This window comes from Physeter macrocephalus, chromosome 14 (genome assembly GCF_002837175.3).
Source record: "Physeter macrocephalus isolate SW-GA chromosome 14, ASM283717v5, whole genome shotgun sequence".
NCBI lineage: Eukaryota > Metazoa > Chordata > Mammalia > Artiodactyla > Physeteridae > Physeter > Physeter macrocephalus.
In genome coordinates this window covers 533,150-557,580 of record NC_041227.1, presented here as the reverse complement: position 1 = coordinate 557,580, position 24,431 = coordinate 533,150, and the positions used below count along the sequence as shown (strand labels likewise).

The 24,431-nt window shown below is 55.1% G+C and overlaps 1 protein-coding gene across 3 annotated transcripts; it reads right to left on the bottom strand.

Moving 5' to 3' along the window:
• Positions 1-1,781: 1,781 nt before the first annotated feature.
• GMEB2 (glucocorticoid modulatory element binding protein 2) lies at positions 1,782-24,323 on the bottom strand. Of its 3 annotated transcripts, XM_055090351.1 has the most exons (11): positions 24,253-24,269; positions 23,245-23,305; positions 15,359-15,523; positions 14,881-14,978; positions 14,211-14,338; positions 8,655-8,758; positions 6,036-6,193; positions 4,208-4,279; positions 3,588-3,725; positions 3,153-3,275; positions 1,782-2,638 (listed from the first exon to the last, which is right to left on the bottom strand). In XM_055090351.1, the coding sequence occupies exons 3-11, from the start codon at positions 15,487-15,489 to the stop codon at positions 1,980-1,982; spliced, it is 1,611 nt and encodes a 536-aa protein (XP_054946326.1). In that variant the 5' UTR covers positions 15,490-15,523; positions 23,245-23,305; positions 24,253-24,269; the 3' UTR covers positions 1,782-1,979. The 3 variants fall into 3 exon arrangements, with proteins under 3 accessions (XP_054946326.1, XP_023984418.1, XP_007103997.1); XM_024128650.3 differs by lacking the exon at positions 23,245-23,305 and having other exon boundaries at positions 24,253-24,323; XM_007103935.4 differs by lacking the exon at positions 24,253-24,269 and having other exon boundaries at positions 23,245-23,931.
• Between the last annotated feature and the right edge of the window lie 108 nt (positions 24,324-24,431).

Here is a 24,431-nt window from a genome sequence, read left to right as displayed (position 1 = left end):
AGGGGGCACGTCCCCATGTCACCCACCCACTCGCAGCCTTGCATCACACACACAAGTTATGAAAAACGTTTTTATTTTAAATCAAAGTACCAAGCAGATACTTGCAAAACAACATACAAAGTAGAACTCAGATGCCTCCCTTCCCCAGGCCGCCTCCGACAGATCCGGTCCTACCTTCCCAGACGCCCGAGCCGGGACAGCCTGCACGCGCCCGGTGGGTGGAAGGGGGAAGTGGCGGGTGGCGACAGCGAGATGGCCCGACCCCACAGCGGGCTGAGGTTTCCTGGAGGACAGTGGGCCCCTCCCCACACCCCGGGCTCAGGGCCCGCTAGGCGCCGGTGTCCGCAGGAGCAGCTGTCGGTGGCTTCCGTCCGTGTGGCTCCGAAACCAACTTGCCTCCCGGTGCCACGTGGCCTGCGGGCGGGGCGGCTTCCGAGAGGTGGCAGGTCTGACTGGAGAGGCTCCAAGCACAAGACACCCGGTTTCACTAGCGACACGTTCTGATACGGTCTGAGCCGGACTTGGGATGAGCTGGGGCACCTAGTCCACGGGCTCCCGCCGCACGTGTATCAGAGACGCGCCTGGAAGAGGAGCGTGTAGCAAACAGGGAAGTGACATCGCGCTGAAACCAGCAGGCCCGAGACAACGGCCAACCAGACGTGACAGAAACAAAACAGCCTCGGTGCTTGATGCGGGGCAAGGGCGCTGAGGTGGGGTCCGGGCCACCTGACAGACGGAAGGACGGATGGATGGATGGACGGAGCCCAGTTCCCTTCAAAGTGCGAGGCAGGCAGTGGCTTCTCTCTGGGTCTCCACAGGTGACAGACAGGAGGCCCAGGGTGCCCGTGGGGACCCTCTGCTGCAGTGGCTCAAGGCCTGCAGGAAGGCCCCTCCCTGGTCTTCCTCCTGAGTCCACAACCAGAAGGGCAGAGGGCCGGCTGGCCCACGACCTCCTTTCCGCGAGCATCTGGGTGCCCCCACCTTGCCCAGCACTGGCCCCGAACGCCCTGGGGCACCAGTGTCGGCCGGTGGGGTGCAGCCCGCCTCCAGGAGGGGCCCCACCAGCACGCTGAACACAGGGGATCACGACCCTGATCTGAGGCGCGTCCCAACTGGGAGCGAACCCTCCAGAGCCCCTGCTCGTCCTTTCCACGCGCCCTCCTCAGGCCAAAGCCGCAGGGGACGCCCACCATCCCGCTCCCCTGGGGGCCCTCCCGACAGTCCCCGTGTACAAAACACTCTGGAACCCAGAACAGATCGGGAAGCCTAGGCACTCAGCGTCGTTTAGGTTGAAAACACTATAAACCTGACTCTTCCTAGAAGCCTACTAAGGAGTTCACTTAAAAATACCCCCCGAGCGTGTGCAATGGCCCCTGAGCCCCTGAGCATCGGCCAGGCAGGAGAGGGGCGGGGTGCCCCCCTCGGGCCTGTGCTGCTCAGGCCCCGCGGCCCCGCTGGCCAGGCAGGTGCCCCGGGGTCTGCACCCTGACCCCTGGGTGCCCCGCAGCCCCACCTGAAGACCTGCAGCACCACTGATGCCTGTTGCAGAGATGGGAGAACGGGGTGCCGGCCACGCTAAACCTACAGAAAACTGTGGGAAGAAACCAAATCCATAGGATCCATGGGTTTCCACACTTGGGGACAGTTCCCAAGACATGTGTTAGTAACGGCCTACCCCAGCCGGTGGGCCGAGGCCCTGCTTCTGCCGCCAGCTGCACCCGGGCCCCCCTGGCCTCCCCGACCTGGCTCCTGACCAAGGCCCCACATGTAAACAGTATCAATAAGCAACAGATGGAAAAATATATTTCCCAAGAAAACAGGGGAGGAGGTTCAGAACTCGGAGACCCGTGTCTCAGGCTGCTGCCACGTCCCTCTCCTCTCCGTCTGTTTTGGCGCTTCCTCTCTTTGGTTCAGCAGCCCCGCGTGGCCCGCCGGGCGCCAGCGCTGTGCCCACGAGGGGCCTCGCCCTCCGCCGACGGCTACTTGTGCTCGTGGCCCTCCGCCACGGCGGCCACCTCGATGGTGGCCGTGTGCTCCTCGGGTCCCGGGGCGGCCACGGCACTCTCCACGGCCCCCGTGGGCACCGTCACGACGGCGCCGCCCCCGGGCGACACTTGGGCCACGTTCTGCAGGGTGGGGCCCAGGCCGGGCAGGGCCAGCAGCTGCAGCGGGCTCACCACCTTGACCACAGTGCTGGCGTCCTGCACGGCGGCCGTGCTCAGGACCGTGAGGCTGGACGCGTCCGGGTGGATCTCCACCGTGCCGGGGAAGGTGGTGCCCGAGGAGGCCAGCACCGTGTAGCCCCCAAGCAGCGGTGAGGCGGGGGAGCTTGCCGGAGCAGCCTGCGGCATGGCCTTGCCCAGGAGGGGGGAGGGCAGGGTGGACACCACTTTGCCCAGCGGCACGCTGGTCAGCTGGGAGACGGGCACGCCGGGGGTCAGGGCGATCTGGGCGGACTGGGCGAGCACCTGCGAGGCGATGGCGGCTGGCCCGGATGTGGCCCTTGCGAGGCGGGGCCGCTTCACGGCGGGGGGCAGGGAGACGGGCGTCAGCGTCATGAGCACGTTGCTGAGGTGCTGCGACTTGTGCTTGAGCTCCTTGGCCCGACGGCGGTGCTCGTCACACTGCTGCTCCAGGGCTGCGGGGACAGCGGCAGGGCGTGACCGCGGGGCACAGCGGGCACCCGCACCCGCCCCGACCGGGGCCCGCGCTGACTTGGGGCCTGACCCTCATGTCCTCACGGTGATGCTCCGTCCCGTCCCCCACGGCCCTTGCAGTGACGCCCTCTGTGGGGCCTGCTCTGACGGGGACCCACCGCTCTGAGGAAGCACAAGAGGCATCCCGAGCAGCTGCCCTGCGCTGCCCCACGGGGGGACAGGCCTTCCCTGTTCTCTGCACTGTGTTCCAAGCATCCTAGCGCTCGCAGGAAAGGCGCCTCGGTGACGTATTAAGATAAGGAGGGAACAGCGCGTAAGCAGCCTGTCGCACGCGTGGCCACAGGCACCTCCCCAGGAAGGCGCCACCCCGCAGGCGAACCGTGGGGCCGAGGGCGAGTTCACGGGAAGCCTGGCCGGGGTCATCTCGGGGTCACCGACCCCGTGCCTCCGCAGCTCCCGCGCCCGTGTGGGGGTCACGGAGCAAGGCCGGCGCACCTGCCAGGTCGCGGGCGTACTGCTCCCGAGAGCGGTCCATCTGGCACTTGTGGCCGGCCAGCACCTTCTTCACGAGGTCCAGCATGCCGAAGTTCTGCACGATGTTGTTGAGGAGGACGGCGTCTACGAGGGCAGGGCGAGCACACGGTGGGAGCGGGCCGGCCCACGGCGGGGTCTGGGGCGCTCCACGCCACCCCGTGAGATGCGGGACTGGGCCCGGCAGCCTCCTGGTTCCCGGGCTCAGCTTCATCCCAGTGGCGAGAAGGGGCCTGGTGGGAGCTAACTGCCCACCCCCGCCAACGCTGCTGGGCTCAGCTCGGAGCCAGAGGGAGCAGGCTGCACCCACGGGCGTCCTGAAGCCACCCACCCCCACCACCACCACGAGCAGGAAGAGGCCTCCGGGCCCACAGACCAGGGCAGGGAAAGACCACTCACCTCGGAGCTGCAGAGGAGGGTCCTGGACCCGCTGCTGCAGACCCTTCATGGTCTCCACCAGCTCCTGGTGGAACTCCTGTATGACCTCGTCCAGCAGGCCTGCGTCCTTCAGCCCTCGCCAGAAGGCAAACGTGTCATCTTTGAGAGAAGGAGAGGCTCAGAGATGGGGAATCCTGCGCAGGCAGCCCCACCGCCGGTTCTAACCACACGGAGGAGCAACGAACTGCCAGGAGGACACGGCTCTGAGGGTCAGCAGTGTCTCCCACAACCATATGCGCAAGTCCAGTGGGTCGGCCCTGCACTTCCTGCAAGAGGACGCCCGGCGGTCCGCAAAGGCGAAGCCAGCCGCAGATCGGAGCCCCGCCCCCAACGCACCCCCTCGGTGAAAAGCTACCGTGAGAAGCCCAGGAAAGCCCCGCCTCCCCACCTTGACAAGCCCCGGGAAGGCCCCGCCCCCACCGTGAGAAGCCCCGGGAAGGCCCCGCCTCCCCACCGTGACAAGCCGCGGGAAGGCCCCGCCCCGCCACCTTGACAAGCCCCGGGAAGGCCCCGCCTCCCCACCTTGACAAGCCCCGGGAAGGCCCCCGCCCCCACCGTGAGAAGCCCAGGAAGGCCCGCACCTCCGACGGCTGTGGTCCAGTCCCCAGGGTCCTCACAAGTCTCGATGGTGATAGTGGCAGGAGCCCCGTTCACTGCAACCAAGATGAGCCCGGTGAGCCTCGCCTGCGACAGGCCAGCACCCCACCCACCACCCACCCCAGCTCTGACTCGCCGCCCCTGCCCGCATTGTCACAAAACTGACTGAGGTGCGCGAGCACAACGGAGCATACGCGTGCCTTGCGTCCTAAATTCACTGTTAAACATGGACAAAGAAGGAGCTGGAACATGCCTCCTCGAACCTGTCCACGTGTCCCCGACATTCTGCTGTCCTTGTCGCGGTCACAAGCTTCTACGGCCTGCTGGCCGGGGGCCACAGGCCGGCCTTCCTGCCTGGCCTGCTCTTGGGGTCTCTGCCTCACTGACACCAAGCGTCCATCTCAGCAGCTACCATGTTTCCAGTTTTGTAAATCAGAAGTGGGACTTCGAGAGATGCAAGCCACCCAAGCTGGTTCACCTCTGACTCTAGTGTCTGCAGAGTCCTGGACACAGTTTGGATTTGGCCATTTGGGGCTTAGAGACAAGCCTGGAAACCTAACCTCTGGGTAAGCTTTCTGACCTCATGCCGGCCTCTTCCACATCTGACAAAGACGTCGTGCTGGGGATGTTAGATGCCTGAAATAGCTCTTTCTTAGTCTGGGCTGATACAGAGCTTTTAACTCCACGAGAGACAACTCAGGTGTTCTGAGGACTCTGGCTGAAGAGACCACCACGGAGGTGAGTTTAAGCAAAGCGACAGACCATCCAAGCCACCCAGGGACAACAGACTTCTAAGAGCTAAATCCCAAACCCCATGTGGCCTTTACCGGACACGGTGCTCTGACTGGAGCGTCAGCGCCCGGAGCCTTCCTGGAGCTCTGTCACTGTGGCCGCCTTTTACAAGGCAGAACAGAGAGTCTGGACCCAATGACCCGGAGGAGGCCCTGTTCCCACAGAAGCCACCGGCCCACCAGGAGTGCTGTCTCCCTGTGTCTCCTGGGGGCGGGGGCCTTGCCGTGACCCAGCCCCTCCCACACTGTGTAGTGCAGTCCCAGGGCCAGCCCTGACTGCCGGCAGCCTGCGCGTTCCTAGAGCTCCTGGGAGGGACTCCCAAACTGGGCCGGCTGCCAGCCCGTGCAGGTAGGGTGCAGGGACTCATTCGGGGTGAACCCCAGGGCCTCACGTTGCCCCCGATCCTCCCTCTCCATCCTCGCAAGTACAGGACAAGGCCCCTCGACCAACCACCTCTGGTCAGCCACGAGGACAGTCCCTGGCCACACGGCGGCAGGCCCAGACGGACCTGTGGAGCAAGAACTTAGGGACAGTGCAATTCCCATCACAGGAAAGGCGGCCCCACCAAGTTATCAATGGGCAACACGAACAGGGAACTTGGGACCGGATTCCATGCTAACTTGTTTTAAAAAGAATCTCTGTATTCAAAAATCTGGAAAGAATTCCAGGAAATGTTAACTCCTTCTACCAGTTAGAGCAACAGATGCCAACACAGAACATCATAAACACACCAGGCGTGTGGGGCGCTCCCTGAACTGGTCAAAGCTGGGGGTGGGCTCTGGACGTTTGCTCTGTTATTCTTCATACTTTCCTCTACATGTGAATCATTGTATTTTATAATAAAAATGGCTTAAAAAGAGGAAGTATTTCAGTCTTCCCTGTGGATGGAAGAGCAATTCAGCTAGACTTGCCCGGTGAGGAAGGAGGAGGCGGCTGCTGAGCCCTGGGGCCTGGAAGGGACAGCTGAGTGGACAGGGAGGCCCCGCTTGTGGCCGGCAGCAGGGGCGGCCCAGCACGTACCGTCGGCCGCGGCGGGCGTGAGGGGGATGTACTCGGCAGGCGTGGGGCTGCCCAGGGAGGCGCGGGCGCCCGAGAGGTCGATCTTGGTGCTGCGGCAGGTGTTGGAGCAGACCCTGTCATGCTGGTAGAAGTCCAGCTCCCCGGAGTCCATGATCTTCCTGCGCAGAGGAGGGCGGGGTGTCAGCCGCGGAACGCCTGCCCCAGGGCGGGCCCAGAGCGGTGTGTCTGCGGAGCCAGGCTCCACCGGGGCTCCTGGGCCGGCCTCTCCAACACCCCAGCACAGCTCTCTCAGCTGGCGTGGGGACGCCTGCGTGTGGCTCTGTCCACAGGAAGGGCGACCACAGTGTCTGGTGCTCCGAGGGAGGTGGCTGTCCAGAGACGCCGGTCAGCACTGAGGGGCTGGGCCTCTCCGAGATGCTCTGCTGCCCGCCAGCCCCGGGGGGGACTCAGGGCCAAAAGAGGTGCTGACGGTGGCACACCTGCCTGGTGCGTGGCCCAAAGAGCAAGACCCTCCAAAAGCACCAACAGCACCAGCGCCTCTGGATTCTCGCTGTGTCACCTCCCGGCCTCAGTTTTACCAGGAAGGCACCACATGTACCCTGCCTGCTGGGACGCCCCCCAGGCCCTCCTCTCTGACCTCTCCCAGAGGTCCTGGACTTCAGCTCGGTACATCTCGACTGGCCTGCCTCAAGCCGCGGAAGGACTGGACGGCTCTGGGGCTGCCGCCCACATCGGCCTTGGGGAGCGTGAACGCGCCGGCTCCAGGGAGTGCAGCAGATGGCACCTCCCGGCGGCGCTCTTCCAATGAAACGGTCACAGCCGCACCACCAAGATACCCACGCCCGGCGGCAGGTGGGGCTGAGAGAGGAAAGAGCTGGGTTGATGGGAGGGCGCAAAGCTGCTCCGGGGGAGGAAGGGGCTCCCCAGGGAGAGTGACAGGGCTCCCGCGGGCTGCAGGCACCCAGGGCAGCAGACATGCCCCAGGACAGCAGGAAGCCGCTTCCCCCGGGAATAAACACAGGAAGGAAGGAGAGGGGCCCCTTCGGCAACAAAGCAACCAGATCCCGCCACTCTGGACACCATGAAAAACCACGGCTGTCTCTGGACAGACATGCAGCAGGGGCCAGTTCAGAGGGGCAAGCCGTTACCACCAAAGCAGGAAATGTTAAAACGTGGAAATTAGGCATTAACGTTCCTGGGGGTATAAACGCAAAAGCCTAGTCTGTGCTCAGCCTTCTTGGAAGCGGCATCACCCTTCACGCTTCACAGGTGGAAGGGAGGAGCTCAGAAGGCCACCCGTGACAGGCCACACCCACCAGGGCGGCTGGTGGAACGGGCACCACACAGGGCCCTACGGGAGAGCCTGAGCAGGACACTCCAGACCCTCGACATTCTAGGACCTGATGTCGGTGTGAAGTAGCGAAGAGCCGGCCTGAAGCTTCCCACCAAGTCCTACTTAACTTCAAAGGGAAGATGAAGCGTACAGGGAGAAAGGTGAGCGGACGCCTCACCAAGACCCCGCCACCGACAAGGGAAGCCGATGGGGCACAGGACAGCAGGACTGACTCTAAAAACAGGAAAGTTGGGGCTCTAGGCCAAGACCCCCTGAAAGCGTCAACTCCACGACTGTCAACGCCACGACTGTCACAAGGTCACAGGAACAGTCCAGCTTGGAGGAGACCAATGCTGCCAGTGAGCACAGTCCGGACAGGACCCTTGCCGGCAGACTGGCCATCCAGAAAGGACAATGTCTGGACAACTGGACAGACTAACGCACAGCAGCTTAAAGAAGTGCAGGCTCTCAATGGGGACCCGAGTCTGGGGTGATGGCAGGAGGCACACGGGGGTAGGTGCTGCCTCAGGAGGAAGAAGGCTGGCCTGGCCACTGTCCTGACGTGCAGACAGCTTCACAGCCGGTGTCTTCCTGGTGACACAGTCACAGGTGCCTCGGTAAGGGACTGGTGGTGATCAAACCAAGACAGAAAGGGCTTCCCTGGTGGCGCAGTGGTTAAGAATCCGCCTGCCAATGCAGGGGACACGGGTTCGAGCCCTGGTCCGGGAAGATCCCACATGCCGCGGAGCAACTAAGCCTGTGCGCCACAACTGCTGAGCCTGCGCTCTAGAGCCTACGAGCCACAACTATTGAGCCCGCGAGCCACAACTACTGAGCCCACGCTCCACAACTACTGAAGCCCACACCACTCCTAGAGCCCGTGCTCCGCAACAAGAGAAGCCACAGCAGTGAGAAGCACGCACACCGCAACGAAGAGTAGCCCCGGCTTGCCGCAATTAGAGAAAGCCCGCATGCAACAACAAAGACCCAATGCAGCCATAAACAATAAATAAATTAAAAAAAAAAAAAAAAAAAAAAGCAAGACAGAAACCCCTGCAAGTCTGACAGGGTCACGTGCTGGCAGGGGTGTGGGCGGCCCAGCCCCCGGGACGCTGTCCACAATCCTCATGCAGAAAATGCCCCTCATCTTCAAAACGCAAAACCCAATGAGAAAGCAGTGGCCACAGTGCTCGCCGACATAGGGTCACCGGCCCATCCCTGCCCAGTCCCTCCGGCCGGTCCCCCGCCCCATCCTGTCTCCGGCCCCGCCCCCGCGCCCCGCCCACCTGAGCATGATGCCGTTCATGCGGATGGCTCGCTTCCAGTCCTTCAGGGTAGACTTGCCGGCCAGGTGCACAAACTCCTTGGGGCTGATGACATGCTCATCGTACTGCGGAGGGAAGAGCAGAGCAAAATCAGGACAGAGCCTCCCCCCGGCCCTTCCCTCCTGCCTGACACCACCGCCCCCCAGAGCTGGCCTGGGAAAGGGGGTGGACGGCAGGGCAGATGTGGTGGAGCCGTGGGCCGGCTCTCAACCTGACATTCAGGATTCAGGAAAGAACCACCACGTGAGACGAGCCTGACCCTTGTGCACAGGGGCTGGAGCGGGGAGCTGGCCTCCTCCTGCCCCAGCGGGTAGTCAGACACTGACCCCAGCGGGGAGGGAGCTAAGTGCTTGGCGCTTCCCCCCAACCACACACCCAATGCCCGGGACCCAAGGACCCCACACCACTCAGAAAGGCACAGCGCTCTCTCCCTCCCTCCCTTCAGACAGCAACTGGCAAACCTCCTTACGTGTAACTTATTCCATAAATAATGGACACATATATCACACCAAGTAACAGGAGACACAGGGCACAGGGTCAGCTGTGAACGTCCCTTCAGCCGGCCTGGCCCGCCCCTAACGGCACCCTTCACGGCCCAGGAGCACATGTCCACTTCAAAGTCAGGGAACTGCCCCCCCTCCTCACAGGGCTGCTACTTTCCCCCAACAGTGGCCTGAGAAGGTAAAGTATCCTATTCAGTCTTATTAAACAGCAATTACTGGAACCAAAGAACCAACATAAAACTGCATTTACTTAGAAAACAAAGGACTTCCCTGGTGGCACAGAGGGTAAGAATCCGCCTGCCAGTGCAGGGGACATGGGTTCGAGCCCTGGTCCGGGAAGATCCCACGTGCCATGGAGCAACTAAGTCAGTGCACAACAACTACTGAACCTGCACTCTACAGCCTGCGAGCCACAAATACTGAGCCCACGTGCCACAACTACTGAGCCCACGTGCCACAACTACTGAAGCCCATGCCTCTAGAGCCTGTGCTCAGCAACAAGAAAAGCCACCGCAATGAGAAGCCCACACACCTTAATGAAGAGTAGCCCCCACTCTCTGCAAATAGAGAAAGCCCGTGCACAGCTTTATTAAAAAAAAAAAAAAAACCACAAGCAGGCTGGGGATGGATAAGTCACTGGTCTCAGCAGAGGCAGAAACGAAAGCTCCAACTGTGGCCTGGATGCACAGCTGGACCCCGGCCAGGGTGCCGGCCGTCCCAGGCGTCCCCTTCCCGGGCGGCTGCCTCTCGGGCACCCTGCAGCCTGTGTCAGATTGGGCCCAGGTTACCATGCGCCACTGAAGCAAAAGCACCTCAACTCAGCCACGCTTGCTCTGTAGCGCTCCACAGATAGTCATATTCTACAAATTGGAGGTTCATGACAACCCTGTTTCGAGCAAGGCTATTGACGCTGTTTTTCAACAGCAGTTGCTCACTTCAGGTCTGTGTGACACTTTCTGGTAATTCTCGCAATATTTCTAACTTTTTCGTTATTACTGTAGTTGTTACGGTGACGTGTGAGCAGTGATCTTTGATGTTACTACTGCCACTCCGAAAGCTCAGATGATGGCGAGCATTTTTTAGCAATAAAGTATTTTTAAGTTAAGGTATGTACATCGTTTTTAGACATACTGCTATGACACCATTAACAGAGTACAGTCTAGTGTAAACATAATTTTTATATGTGCAAGGAAACCAAACTGTGTATGACTCTTCTTATTGCAACATGGGCTTTACTGAGGCGGTCTGGAACTGAACCTGCAGCGTCTTCAAGGTCTGCCTGTATCTCCAGCGCACTTGGTCGCGGCAAACGCCACCAGCCTGGGAAGCCCTCTTGACGGAAGCAGCGGTCCTAATTGCCTGAGCCCTGCGCTCTTCCTCTCTGAGCCAGGAAGCCACTCATCCCCTCAGTCAGCTGGTCGGGAGCCAGGCCTGAGCCTGGGCAGACAGGCAGAGTCAGAGTCGGAGGAAGTCCACACTGGGCCCGGCCTCTGCCCCCACCACATGACACCCTCTCTGGCCATCGCCTCTGGCCCCGCCCGCACCTGGACACCGCAGCACCACCTGCCGGCCTGTCTCTCCCTGGCACCTTGCGCGCCCCCCACCCCGCCTCCCCCTGGGGGACCAGGCTCTCCTCTGCTGGTCGGGCAGGTGTGCCCCACTGTCAGGTGGGCCAGCTGGTCCCACTCACAGCCCTCCAGCCGTCCCACCACAGAGCGTGCGGAGCCTCCTAGGACGCGCACCAGCGCTGCAGAGCCCATCACCTTAGACTCGCCCACCTCCTCCACTCTCCACGCCTCCGGCCACCTAAAAGCTCCTCTCTGGAACCACTTTCCCTCTGCCTGAAGTCATTTCTTAGAATACCTTTAGTTACGACTTGCTGGTGGCAAACACAGTTTTGCCTGAAAATGTCTTTGTTTCCCCTAATTTCTGAAGACAACTTCACTGTGTGCAGCTTTCCTCTCCTGGCACAAGGAGACCCGCCCTGCGCCGGTCCCCCGGCTCCCTGGGAGCCTTTAGAGCTCAGCTGCCATGGGGGTCTTGCTCCACTGCTCTCGTTATGACATCTCTTTTGCTTCTAATGTTTAATTCTGCTGTGATTTCAACCTTACAAAATAACTGCAGGTACAGTACAGAGCCCCAGCGGCCCCTTCCCCAGGCTCGCTCTCCACACAAGGCCCATCTCTAAATGCTCGCAGGGTAGCCACCCTGAGTCCTTCGCACCTATTTCCTGAGAACAAGGTTCCTATGTAACCACACACAGTTCTCAAGATCAGGAAACTACCATTAATGTATTATTATCTGATCCAGAGGCAATATTCCAATTTCACAAACTGTCCCAATAACGGCCTTTGTGGCGACTTTTCTCTGATGCAGGACATGGCCTGACTTTGCACTGCGCTGACCGCTGTGTCTTGCCTCCTTGACCCAGAGTAGCTCCTCGGCCCGATGGTGTCTTCCTGACCTCAACATCTGTGAAGCATGCAGGTCAGTGTTTTTGTAGACAAAAATTGTGTCCCTCATTTTTTGTCTGTTTGACGTTTTCCCGAGTCGAGTCGGGTTATGGGTTTTTGTCGGGAATGCCACAGAATCCCTGCCCATTCGATCAGGAGGCCAGGATGGAGGCTGGTCCCGATACTGATGCCCAAACGTCATCACATTTAGGGAGTGATCTGCAGGCTTCCCCCTGCCGTTCCTGCTTTGCCTCCGTAAGCAGTACCTCAATGATGGGGGGACCTGGAGACCAACTGTCCCTCATCCAGCTTCCCCTGACTAGTTTCAGCACCCCCTTGTGGCACTCTGGCTCCAGCACCCCTTCTACATTTGTTAGTTGGTGTAAGAGTTTAGCCTCTCCCTTGTGTCAATGTAAATAAATAACATGAAATACACTGCAATAAATATGGGCCCATAGATTCTTGTTTTTACTTGAATCATAATCCATAACTATCATTCATTATTCTGATGCTAAAGTGTCCCAGGAGCCAGTGGAAGGTCCTCTGCGCTGGCACCTATGTAGATTTTGAAATGTGGCTGGTTTCTTCTTATTCATTCAGTTTAGGATGTGTTAAGTCTCTTGAACTGTGGGCTGCTATCTTTCCTTGGTTATGAAAGTTCTCAGACGCTCTCTCCTCTCAGAATTCAGATAGATGCATTAGACTTTCTTGTGCTTCCATTTTCCCTCATGACATTTTGGGGGATCATTGTCTGGATAACTTCTTCACTTCTATCTTCCATTTCACTAATTATCTCTTCAACTGTGTCTAATCTGCTGTAAAATCCATCCACTTTTTAAATAGTTAGTTAGTTAGTTATTTGGTTGCGCTGGGTCTTAGTTGCAGGAGGTGGGCTCCTTAGTTGCAGCTCATGGGCTCCTTAGCTGTGGCATGAGAACTCTTAGTTGCAGCATGCATGTGGGATCTAGTTCCCCAACCAGGGATCAAACCCGGGCCCCCTGCATCGGGAGTCTTATCCACTGTGCTACCAGGGAAGTCCCTCTAGCTTGTTGTTGTTGTTGTTGTTATTTTTATTTTTTTTTGTGGCTGTGTGGGGTCTTCATTGCTGTGCATGGGCTTTCTCTAGTTGCGGCGAGCAGGGGCTACTCTTCGTTGTGGTGCATGCGCTTCTTATCGGGGTGGCTTCTCTTGTTGCAGAGCACGGGCTCTAGGTGCGCGGGCTTCAGTAGTTGTGACACACAGGCTCAGTAGTTGTAGCACATGGGCTTAGTTGCTCTGCGGCATGTGGGATCTTCCCGGACCAGGGCTCGAACCTGTGTCCCCTGCATTGGCAGGCAGATTCTTAACCACTGTGCCACCAGGGAAGCCCTCTTTTATTTCTTGAAGTAAATTAAACATAATTATTTTATATACTGTGTCTCAAAATTCCAACCTGCAGCATTTGTGGGTCTGATTCTGCTATCTGTGGTTTCTGTGTGCACTCATTCAGGTGCTTTATTTCCTGTGTGCTCAGTGTTTTGTTTTGCTTTACTGTGAGCTGCTCCTTTTCTTGGAACTTTGTCTGTCAAAATTACTTGAAACCTGAGATAAAGATGAGTTCTACCAAAAAGGATTTTTCATTTGCTTTTGTCAGATTCCTGGGGAGCTGCCAGCCAGGAACAACCTACGACTAAACTCTTAGCTAAAGGTGTTCACACTATACAAGCCACATGTGAATCCTCAAGAGGGTTCTCTCTTCCACCCGGTGCTAAGACATGAGACAGGAGTTTTCCATGTCCTGGGGGATAGAGGGGACGGGGAGTATGTGATTAGCGTACTCTCTAACCCCCAACACTGAGGGTAGAGACCTCTGGAAGTAGCAGCATCACAGGGACAATCTCTGCCCCCAACAACACACCCAAGTTGGGAGCCCTGGGCTTCACCTTCTCATCTCCAGCCCCATGAGGCCGAGAAAACCAGTGTCAGGCAAAGGCTCTCAGACAAAAGCCAGGCTTTGTGCTTGGCCTCCCTCTATAATCCCCCTTTATTCAGGCCCTGGGCATGACTATTTCCTCCTCTTTTGCCAGCTTAAGGAGGCATCCAGAAGATGCGTTACGAAAATATCTTAAGTGGCACTTTTGGCTGTTTTCAGCACAAGGTGAGTCTGGGTACCTAGACTACCATGCTGCAGAAAGAGCAGACCTCTCCCCTCCATCTTACTCGTGGCTGCTAATGAGTCTTTGCAAAGCATCCCTCTCGTTCAACCTGCCCAGCAGAGTCACTGCCAATCCCAACGTCAGCAGAGCTGCCTTCCCACCCTCTCTCCACAGCTTTGCTCCAGGAACAGAGAATCTCGGCCCTGAGGCTCTCCGTGTGCCCCAGCGACAATCCTGTCTGTCCCTGAAGGCTCCTTCCTTCTCCTCTGCTCTCCTAAGCACAGGGTTTCTGCCTTCTGAACCGCCCCCCACAGGTCACAGCCCCTGCCATAGGGGTCTTCTTCTGTTTGCTTCACAGCTACGGTACGGGGCCCTCCCTGCAGCCCGGCACACAGGCCTGCGCTCTGGCTGCGTCAGAGCCCTCACCTGAACACACTTCACATTGATGCCGGGGCACACAAACTTCCTCCAGATCAGGTTGGCTCTGCTGTCCCCGCAGGTGATGGGGTACACGATCTCGGCCTCCAGGCTCTCCTCCTCTTCAGCCATCTTCACTTCTCACCAGGTGTGTCAACAGGGAAAGGGGCAACATAGAAAATCAGTTACAACTTCTCCAAAGCACTTCCTGCAAAAGCACAACGTTAACTACCGACCTAGAAACCAGAAACTAAGATCTAGAAGGGACTGAGACAGGACCAAGGTGAGCGGGGACACTTCTCATCAGCCCGATGTAAAGAGCCACTGAAGGAAACAAACTTTACCTGGCACAATTCCAGAGAAAACCTATTCTTAACATTTGGAAGAGCTCTGAGGCCTTCAGTGTCAGGCAACAGGAAAAGACCAAAGGTGATAAATCATCTTCACTGCCACTCACTAAGTAGAACCGCAAAACCAAGCTCTCCCCGCCAGCCACAGGGCAAGGCCACACCTGGAGACCCTGGAGCCAGGGCCTCTGTGGCGCCACCTCTGAAGAAGAGCCCACAGGAGAGCCTCGGGAACCTCTGACTGGCCCCCTACTGATGGGAGGACTGTCCCCTCGGAAAAGCCACCTCCAGAGCTGCCTGCGGGCGCTGCCACGAGAAGGCAGGCTCCCTACCTAACACGGCCTCCTTGAGCTGCGAGGACGCTGTGAACGCGGCTGCAGCAGCTGCCGCGGCGTTTTCCGTCTCCATGTTACCCTCCGTCAGGTCACTCCTGGGAACAGAGGGGAGGAGAGAGGAGACATTAACACCCCCAACGACAGCCAGCCTCGCGCTCTGCTGCCATTTCGGCCCGACTTTCCAGTCCAGCCCGAGGTCACGGCGCGGCAGGCTCAGGGCCATGCGCTGCCCGTCACCGCGCTGCTGACCCCACAGGCGTTGCTCCTCGGCTTCCCTTGGAAAGCCCAGTTCCTAATTGGCCCTACTGTGTTCTGGTCAGAGGAGAAGTTACCATGCGCTTAGGGACACAAAGCTGTGACCTTGGTGTCGGGAGAAGAGTCGGGGAGGTGTTACTCGCTCCTGGTCGGGTGGCGGCTCCGTGTCCCCTGGCGTCCCCTGGCGCCCCCTGCCCCCAGGCCGGGTGCCCATCCTCACCCGTGCGGGGCCAGGTTGGTGGTGACCAGCACGGTCTTCACCTCCTCCACGCCACTGCCATCCGCCGCCGTGTCGGGCGTCGTCACCACCACCACCTCCTCCATGTGGACGCTCACGTCGGGGGTGGCCATGGCTCAGCGGACAGGAGGCGCCAGGGCACCGGGCCTGCAGGGCAACAGGGGGGCACAGGGTCTGCACGGGGACCTCGCTACCTTCTGACAGAAGCGATGCAAGAGAAGGGCTCTTCCAGAGTCTCGGGCTCTGGCAAGGATGGAGTGAGCACTGAGAGAGGAAGCCCTGGAAGAACCTCGGAGCCATGACAGGCCTGAAAGCCCAGTGGTCACCTGCGGGGGATGGGGGAGGAACCAGAATGTGGGCAGACGCCTCTGGAAGTGGGTCCCACACCCTGAACTCAGGGCTGTGCACAGAAAGCCCACGGAGGGACTTCCCTGGCGGTCCAGGGGTTAAGACTCTGTGCTTCTACTGCAGAAGGCACGGGTTCGATCCCTGGTCAGGGAACTAAGATCCCGCGTGCCGCAGCACGACCCAAAAATAAACAAAAGAAAAGCCCGCGGAGACGAATCCTGTCTCTGGTCTGGGAGACCCTCCCAGGCATTATTTTGTCTTCGCTGGCTCTGCCCTCCAGCGAGCCCCAGGCACTCTAAACTCCGTAACAGTCACGGCCAGGCAGGCACCGAAAACTCCGGGGACCCAGAGGCAGCCCACTGCTCTCCCGCTCTCCATCCTCTGGCGCTTGGCTCAGAGCAGACCAGGTACGGATGCATCGCAGCACAGAGGACACGAAAGAGACCTGGCTTTTAGCCAAAGCACAAGGAAGGGGGTTCTGGGGGTCAGAGAGCATGCAGGAGACTGCAGAGAGGAGGGAGGCAGAAAGGGCTTGCCCCCAGCTGTGTGCGAAGGCCTGGGTCACTCCTCACCTGTCCGTGTGTGGACCCGACCCTAAATGGCAAACCAAAGATTTCGAGGACGACCTCCAGGGTCGACACCTGCCCAGCCTCAGACTGGCCTTGGGTGGCACCTATGGGACAGATCCAGAGAACACTGCACAGGCTGGAAGGCTGAACTGATTCAGGACCGCGCCCACCCACAGAGGGGGCTCAGAACCTGCAGCCCAGGTCCATTTCCTGCTACAGCAAAACGCTCCATCCTCCACGGGGTTCTAACAAGAGCCAGACTCTTACAACACAATATTCAAAGTATCCAGAATATGATCCAGAATTATCTCACGCACAAAGAACCAGGAAAGTCTGACCAATTCTCAAGGGAAAAATTACACGAGAGAAGCCCAATCCAAGGCGACCACTGGAATCCACAGTGACCTCAGAGCTGCGGGCGCTCCTGCTTCACAAGTGGAGCCAGCCGTCCTTGAAAGGGATGCTGCAGGAACCGAAGTCACAGCCAAGCAGAAATTTGAAAATTAAAAAATATGTAACAGAAATTTTAAAAATCCACCAGGTGGGCTCAATATCAGAATGGAGATGAGAGAGGAAAGAGATACAGCAGTGAAAATAAAGATAGATCAGTACAAATTATCTAATCTGAACAACAGAAAGAAGATGGAAAAACAAAATGAACAGAGCTTCAGGGAATGCAGAACAATATAAAAAGTTGGCCATCTGTATCACCAGAGTCCCAGAAGGAAAGAAGAAAAAAGTGTGATGCTAAAAAAACTCTGAAAAAATAATAGCTGAACACTTCCCAAATGTAGTGAAAAATATAAACTTATACATTCAAGAGCTCAACAAACCTCAAACAGGATAAACTCAAAGAAATCTACGCCCAGAAAGTAATCAAACTGCCGAAAACTAACGACAGTGTTAAGAACATTCCAAAAGCAGCAAATAAAAAGGTATGTATTTCCACATGAGAACAACAATTTGAAGGCCTGTGGGACTCTTTCCTCAGAACCACAGAGCCCGAGGCAGGGACATTCTTAACATGCTGAAAGAAAAGAGCCTCGGCCCAGGATTCTAACAGTGAGAAGATCCTTTAGAAATGAAGGCACAATAAAGACATTTTCAGATAAAGGAAAATTAAGAGAACTGGCCACAATCAGACCTAATGCAGTACTTCAGACAGAAGGAAAGTACAGCAGAGGGAAGCCTGGAACTTCAGGAGTGAAGGAAGGCAACCAAAATGGTAAATATCTGGATAAACACAATAAATGATTGTTCCCTTCAGTTCTTTAGGCATGTCTGACAGCTGAAAGCAAACATTCAACACTGCTGGTGGGACTCAATGTGCGCAAACATAGACCATCTACAGCTTCAAAGGGGATGGTGCCAGGGCCTACATGGTGGTCCCGTTTCTATATCCCTCTGAAGGGGGAGAACACTGTTCTAAGCAGACAGAAAAATCAAGTCCTTCAAAATGTGAATGGGTGAGCAAGCTGGGTATTCCATGTAATGACCTCTGGAAGGTCATCCAGAGACAAAAGAAGTGAGGTACGAAGCCACAAAAAGACACGGCGGGCACTTCCCTGGTGGCACAGTGGTTAAGAATCCGCCTGCCAATGCAGGGGACACGGGTTCGAGCCCTGGTCCGGGAAGATCCCACATGCCATGGAGCAGCTAAGCCCGTGCGCCACAACTATGGAGCCTGTGCTCTAGAGCCCACAAGCCACAACTACTGAGCCCACGTGCCACAACTACTGAGCTCACGTGCCACAACTACTGAAGCCCGCATGCCTAGAGCCCGTGCTCCGCAACAAGAGAAGCCACCGCACCGCAACGAAGAGTAGCCCCTGCTCGTGGGCGTTGCTCGCCCACGCGCAGCAACAAAGACCCAACGCAGCCATAAATAAATAAATTTATTTATTTATTAAAAAAAAAAAGACATGGCAGACCCTTAAATGCACACTGTGAAGTGACAGAAGCCAGCCTGAAGAGACCAGAGGTTGCAGGGTGGGGGGAGCAGGAGGATGAACAGGCAGAGCACAGCAGGTGTTTAGGGCAGCGAAACTACTGTGTGATACTGTCATGGTGGGTATTCAGCATCACGCATTTGTCCAAACCCACGGGATGTGCAACACCAAGAGGGCGCCCCAAGGTAAACTATGGACTTTGGACGGTTCTGATGTGTCAATGTAGGTTCATCCTTCATTAAAAAACATACCCTTCTGTTGAGTGATTTCATTAATAGGGGAAGCCATGCACGTGTGGGGGCAGGGAGTACATGGGAAGTCTCTAGAACTCTTTCTCAGTTTTGTTGTAAACCTGAAAGCGCTCTGAAAACTTCAGTCTTAATTTAAAAATATAAAAATAAAACATGCACTGTACAACACCAAAAGTGAACCCCAATGTAAACTATAGACTCTGGTTGATGATGGGTCAACTGGGGTTTGTGATTGTAACAAACATACTACTCTGGTGAAGATGTTAGTGCTGAGGGAGGCTGGGAAGGGGGTACATGGGAACTCTGGGGGCTCTTGTTCAACTGTGCTGTGAACATAAACCTGCCCCCAAATGAACTATGTATATTACGATACAGCAAATAGAGAATATAGTGGAAAATGCAAAGACAAGCTACAGGTGGAAGAAAATGCTTGCAAATCGCATGTCTGACAAAGAACTTGCGTGCAGAATATAGAAAGAACTCAACAACAAGAACACAATTTAAAAGCAGGCAGAAGTGGGGCCTTCCCTGGTGGTCCAGTGGTTAAGAATCCGCCTTCCAACGCAGGGGACGCGGGCTCGAGCCCTGGTCAGGGAACTTAGGATCCCACATGCCACAGAGCAACTAAGCCTGCACGACGCAACTAAGACCCGATGCAGCCAAATAAATAAATTTTTTTAAAATAAATAAATAAAAGTAGGCAGAAGGTTTGAACAGACACTTCACCAAAAGAGAAGTCCAAATAAGCACACAGAGGGACTTCCCTGGTGGTCCAGTGGTTAAGACTGTGCACTCCCAGTGCAGGGGGCCCGGGTTTGATCCCGCATGCCACAACTAAAGGAGCCCACATGCCGCAACGAAGACCCAGTGCAGCCAAATAAATAAATATTAAAAGAAAAAACAGTAAACACATAGAAAGATGCTCGACATCATTAACCCACAGGAAAATGCAAACTAAAACCATAACGATACTACCATACCTATTAGAACACCTTAAAAAGCACCAACAAAAAGCCGACGGTACAAAGACCGTGAGGATGTGCAGCCGCTGGAACTCTCACACACGGCTGCCTGGTGCAGCCACTCTGAAAAGGGTCTGGACATTTCTCAAAAGGTTGCATGTACTCTTATTACATGACCCAGCAACCCCACTCCTAAGTATCTGCCCCACAGAAATGAAGACTTGGGCTTCTTTAAAAACCCGTACACACAGTTTTATGACAGCTTTATTCATAACTGTCAGAAACCGGAAACGACTTAAATGACCTTCAGTAGATGAAAAGAGAAACAAACCTTACAAAAGAATACTAAGTACTCAGCAATAAAAATAAATAAATAAATAAGCTACTTGATATGTGCAACAACCTGGATGGGTCTCCAGAGAATCATGCTGAGTGGGTTACACACGCAGACCCTGGAGGTATCAGCCACCACAATAAAGTAAATGTCACAATAAAGTGAGGCACGTGACGTTTTTCATTTCTCAGTGCATATAAAAGTTATATTTACACTATATTATAGTCTATTATGTGTACAATAGCATTATACCTAAAAATGACATACATACCTTAATAAAAAAATAATTTATTGCTAAAAAATACTAACCACCATCTGAGCCCTCAGTCTTAGTAGTAACATCAAAGATCACGATCACAGATCACTGTAACAAACATATTAATAACGCAAGAGTTTCAAAAATTCCGAGCATTACCAAAATGTGGCGCAGAGACCCAAAGTGAACAAATGTTGTTGGAAAAATGGCGCTGATAGACTTGCGCGATGCAAGGTTGTCACGAACCTTCAATTTGTAAAAAATACAGTATCTGCTAAGAACAAAAAGTGAAAGCCCAATAAAACAAGGTGGGCCTGTAGGCTGTATGAGTCCACTTACATGACATTTTGGAAAAGACGAAACTCTAGTGATAAGAGAACAAATCACCGGTGCCAGGGGCTGGGGGAGGAGGATGAGGCATAAAAGGACAACACAAGGGAGATTCTGGGGGTGATGGGATTGTTCTGTATTCCGATCATGGGGGCAGCCACACGATGAATCTATACAGGTGTTAAACTCATAGAACTGTACACCAAACAACCATAAAAGTTTACCATTTGCGAATCTTTTTAAAAAATTAAATTGGCCAAAAAAAAATGCTACTGTATCCTGGCATATATGGTCAACTGATTTTTGACAAGGGTGCCAAGACCATTCAATGGGGAATGGGGACAGTCTCATCTGTATGTGGAGCTGGGACAACTGGACATCGGCAGGCAAAAGGATGAGGCTGGACCCTTACACCACAGACAAAAATTAACGTAAAACGGATCAAAGATCCAAACATAAGAGCAAATACTGTAAAACCCTTAGAAGAAAACACAGGGGAAAATCTTCCTGACACTGGATTTAGCAAAGATTTCTTTTTCTTTTCTTTCTTTTTTTTTTTTTTTGGCTGTACCAGCACAGCTTGTGGGATTTTAGTTTCCTGCCCAGGGATGGAACCCAGGTCCTCGGCAGTGAGAGCGCAGAGTCCTAACCACTGGACCATCAGGGAGTTCCCTGGCAATGATTTCTTGAATATGACACCAAAAGCACAGGCAACAAAAGAAAAAACAGATAAATTAGACTGTTAAAATTAAAAACTATTGTGCATCAAAGGACACTCTCAGGAGACTGAAACGACAACCTACACACTGGAAGAAAGTGCCTGCAAAGCATGTGTCTGCCAAGGGATTCACATCCAGGATACAGCTCAACAAGAACAAAACAACTTAAACCATGGGCAAAGGACTCAGAGAAGACATTTCTCCAAAGGAAATAAGCAAATAACCTGTAAGCCATTGAAAAGATGCCCAACATCCCTAATCACTAGGGAAATGTACACAAAAACCACAAGGAGATACCACTTCTCACCCATCAGGATGGTTATTATAAACAAACAAACGGGAAGTACACGCGGTCAGGATGTGGGGAAACTGGAAACACTGTGCACCATTAGCCGACAAGCAAAATGCTGAAGCCGCTGTGCAAATCAGTCTGGCAGTTCCTCAAAAAGCTACATGTAGGGGGGCTTCCCTGGCGGTCCAGCAGTTAAGACTCCGCGGTTCCACTGCAGGGGGGCACGGGTTCAATCCCTGGTTGGGGAACTAAGAGCCCGCAAGCCACACACTGGCCAAAAAAAAAGACCACTTTAAAATCGCCCTTAAAGTAACGTTGCTCCGTGGTGCTTGGCTCTCACCGAGGTACCGCTGCTTTCACCGGGTGGACTCCAAGGGGGCCAGAAAGCCACACTTGAGCTCAAAGCTGCAGAAAGGCAGGGACCCACCCTATGGGCGGCTGTCCTCACCCACATATCAAAACCGCACAGAGTGCTAAGGGGTGGGAACCCACATCTCAAAACCGCACAGAGCGCTAAGCAGTGGGAACACACGAACCGGAATTCCTGCCTATCCAATATCAAGTTTTCAAAATTCTTCTTTCCCAATTAACCTTGAGGTAAAGAAGATAGGAGGAAGTATTTCTAAAGTAGCATTCTTGGGCATAAATATACAAAAACAGGACAAAAATGTGAGTGTGCAGTCAGTACATTGGATTCAGATCTGACTTTCCGTGTCTTCCAAATAATCACAAATATTTTCCTTTGATAAAAATACCACTAGAAACATAGCAGAGGTCACAAAGCAGTGGCCCACGGACACAACTTTTTTAAAAAAAATATTTATTTATTTATCTTTGCGCAGAGTCTTAGTCGCGGCACGCTGGATCTTCATTGCAGCATGCGGTATCTTTAGTTGTGGCATGCAAACTCTTAGTTGCAGCATTCATGCGGGATCTAGTTCCCTGACCAGGGACCGAACCCAGGCCCCCTGCATTGGGAGCGCAGAGTCTTACCCACTGGACCACCAGGGAAGTCCCAGCAATTTCTTTGATTCTCACTGTGTTTCAAAATTTTTAATTAGTTGCCAGCTTTTTCAAATTTTATAGGGTTCACAGTTTAAAAATCCAGATTTCCCGTTTCTCTTGAAAAATGTCACAAGAATTCTTCCCTGGAGGTGGTCCCTCTAGTCCTGCATTTCCTTGAGAATCTGGGCTTCCTGGCCCTGCCCTCCTGGGGGGCGAGGGGGGGCGCAATGCACTAGCTGACCAGTCTCGACCACACCCTGCGTCACACCCAGCCAGGATGCACCCGGCTCTTAAGTGTATGATGTATATGTACAAATCCCTGCCCCCCGTCCAGTATGTCTTCCCAAAGTTTTATACTTCCTACAAAGAAACAATTTTTGAAGTCTTCTTAATTTATCTTGTTACATTTGGAATTTATTTAATCCATTTGGTTTTACCCTAAACGGACGGACCTACACTGTTGTACACTGTTGGTGGGAATGTAAATTGGTGCAGCCACTATGAAAACAGTACCCAGGTTCCTCAAAAGACTAAAAATAGAACTACCATATGTTCAGCAACCCCACTTCTGGGTGTGTATCGGAAGGAAAACAAATCAGGATACCCAAGAGACACCTGCACCCCATGTTCACTGCAGCGTTATTTACAATAGCCAAGATGTGGAAGCAACCTAAATGCCCACGGACAGATGAATGAATAAAAATTTGGTATACGCATACAATGAAATATAACTTAGCCTTAAAAAAAAAAAAAGGAAATTCTGCCATTTGTGACAACGTGTATGAACGTAGAGAGCATCGTTCTAAGGGAAATAAGCCAGACACAGGACAAAATACTACATGCTACCACTTACATGAGGAATCTATAAGAGTCAAACGCAGAGAAGCAGACAGTGGAATGGTGGTTGCCAGCAGCTGGTGGAGGGGGAATGGGACACATCAAAAAGTACAAAGCTTCAGTTATGCGAAATGACGAAGTCCTAGAGGTCTAAGGTACAGCATGGTGCCCATGGTTAACAATATCGTACTGTATACTTAAAATTTTGCTAGTTAAGCGTTCTTATCACCAACTAATGAGGGCGGGAATAAACTTCTGGAGGTGATTGACAGGTTAATGGCATAGCTTGTGGTTTTATGGGTGCACACTTAACTCATCAAGTTATATACTTCAGTTATGCACAGATTTTTGTAAGTTAAAAAAAGACTGATGTAACTGAAACTGTATTTGCAGTGTTAGCAAAGAAAGAAAACGTTGATTCACTGGAAGTATCGCTCGACTACATGAACTATAAAGTTAAACAAATATGTAACAGGTCATTACTGGCAATGGACCCATATTGATTGGTTCCTACCACGGGGTTCAAGCAGATACGGGTCTCACCAAAGGGTTGCACGCACGCGGCCCCCACGGGAAAGTGGGGGGGGGGGGCATTCACCAGGCCCACACGAGAGGGGGTGTATCCACAAGGCCCCCAAGGGAGAGGGGCATCCGCGCGGCCCCCACGGGAAGGGGGTATTATCCACGCGGCCCCCAGGGAAGGGGAGAATTCACGCTGTCCCACGGGAAGGGAGGGTAACCACGCGGCCCTCTCCAAGCATCCCCACCCAGGGCCCTCCCCGGCGCCCGCCGCCCGCCGCCCGCCGCCCGCGGCCCGCTGCCTTCCGGCAAGATGGAGGCCGCGCCGCCGCCGACGCGCCTGACGCGGGCCCGTGACGCCCGTGACGCCCGCCGCGCGCCGCCGCCCCTCCCCCGCTCCCCTCCCCCCGCCGTAACGTCCTGACGCTCCGCAGGGACCCCTGACTGGACGGCGGCGCGCGGCGGAGCGAGAGGCCTCGCCGCGGGGGGGGCGGCGGGCGCTTACCTGGGCCGCGGCCGGGCCTGCGCGGGCGCCAGCGGGTGGGCGGCGGCGGCGGCGGCGGCGGCGGCGGCGGCCGCGGGCTCCGCTCCTTGTTGGGGATTCGGCGGCGGCGGCGGCGGCGGCGGCCCGGGCGCGCGCTTCCTAGTGACGCAGGCGGCGGGGCCGCGCACGCACGGGGAAGG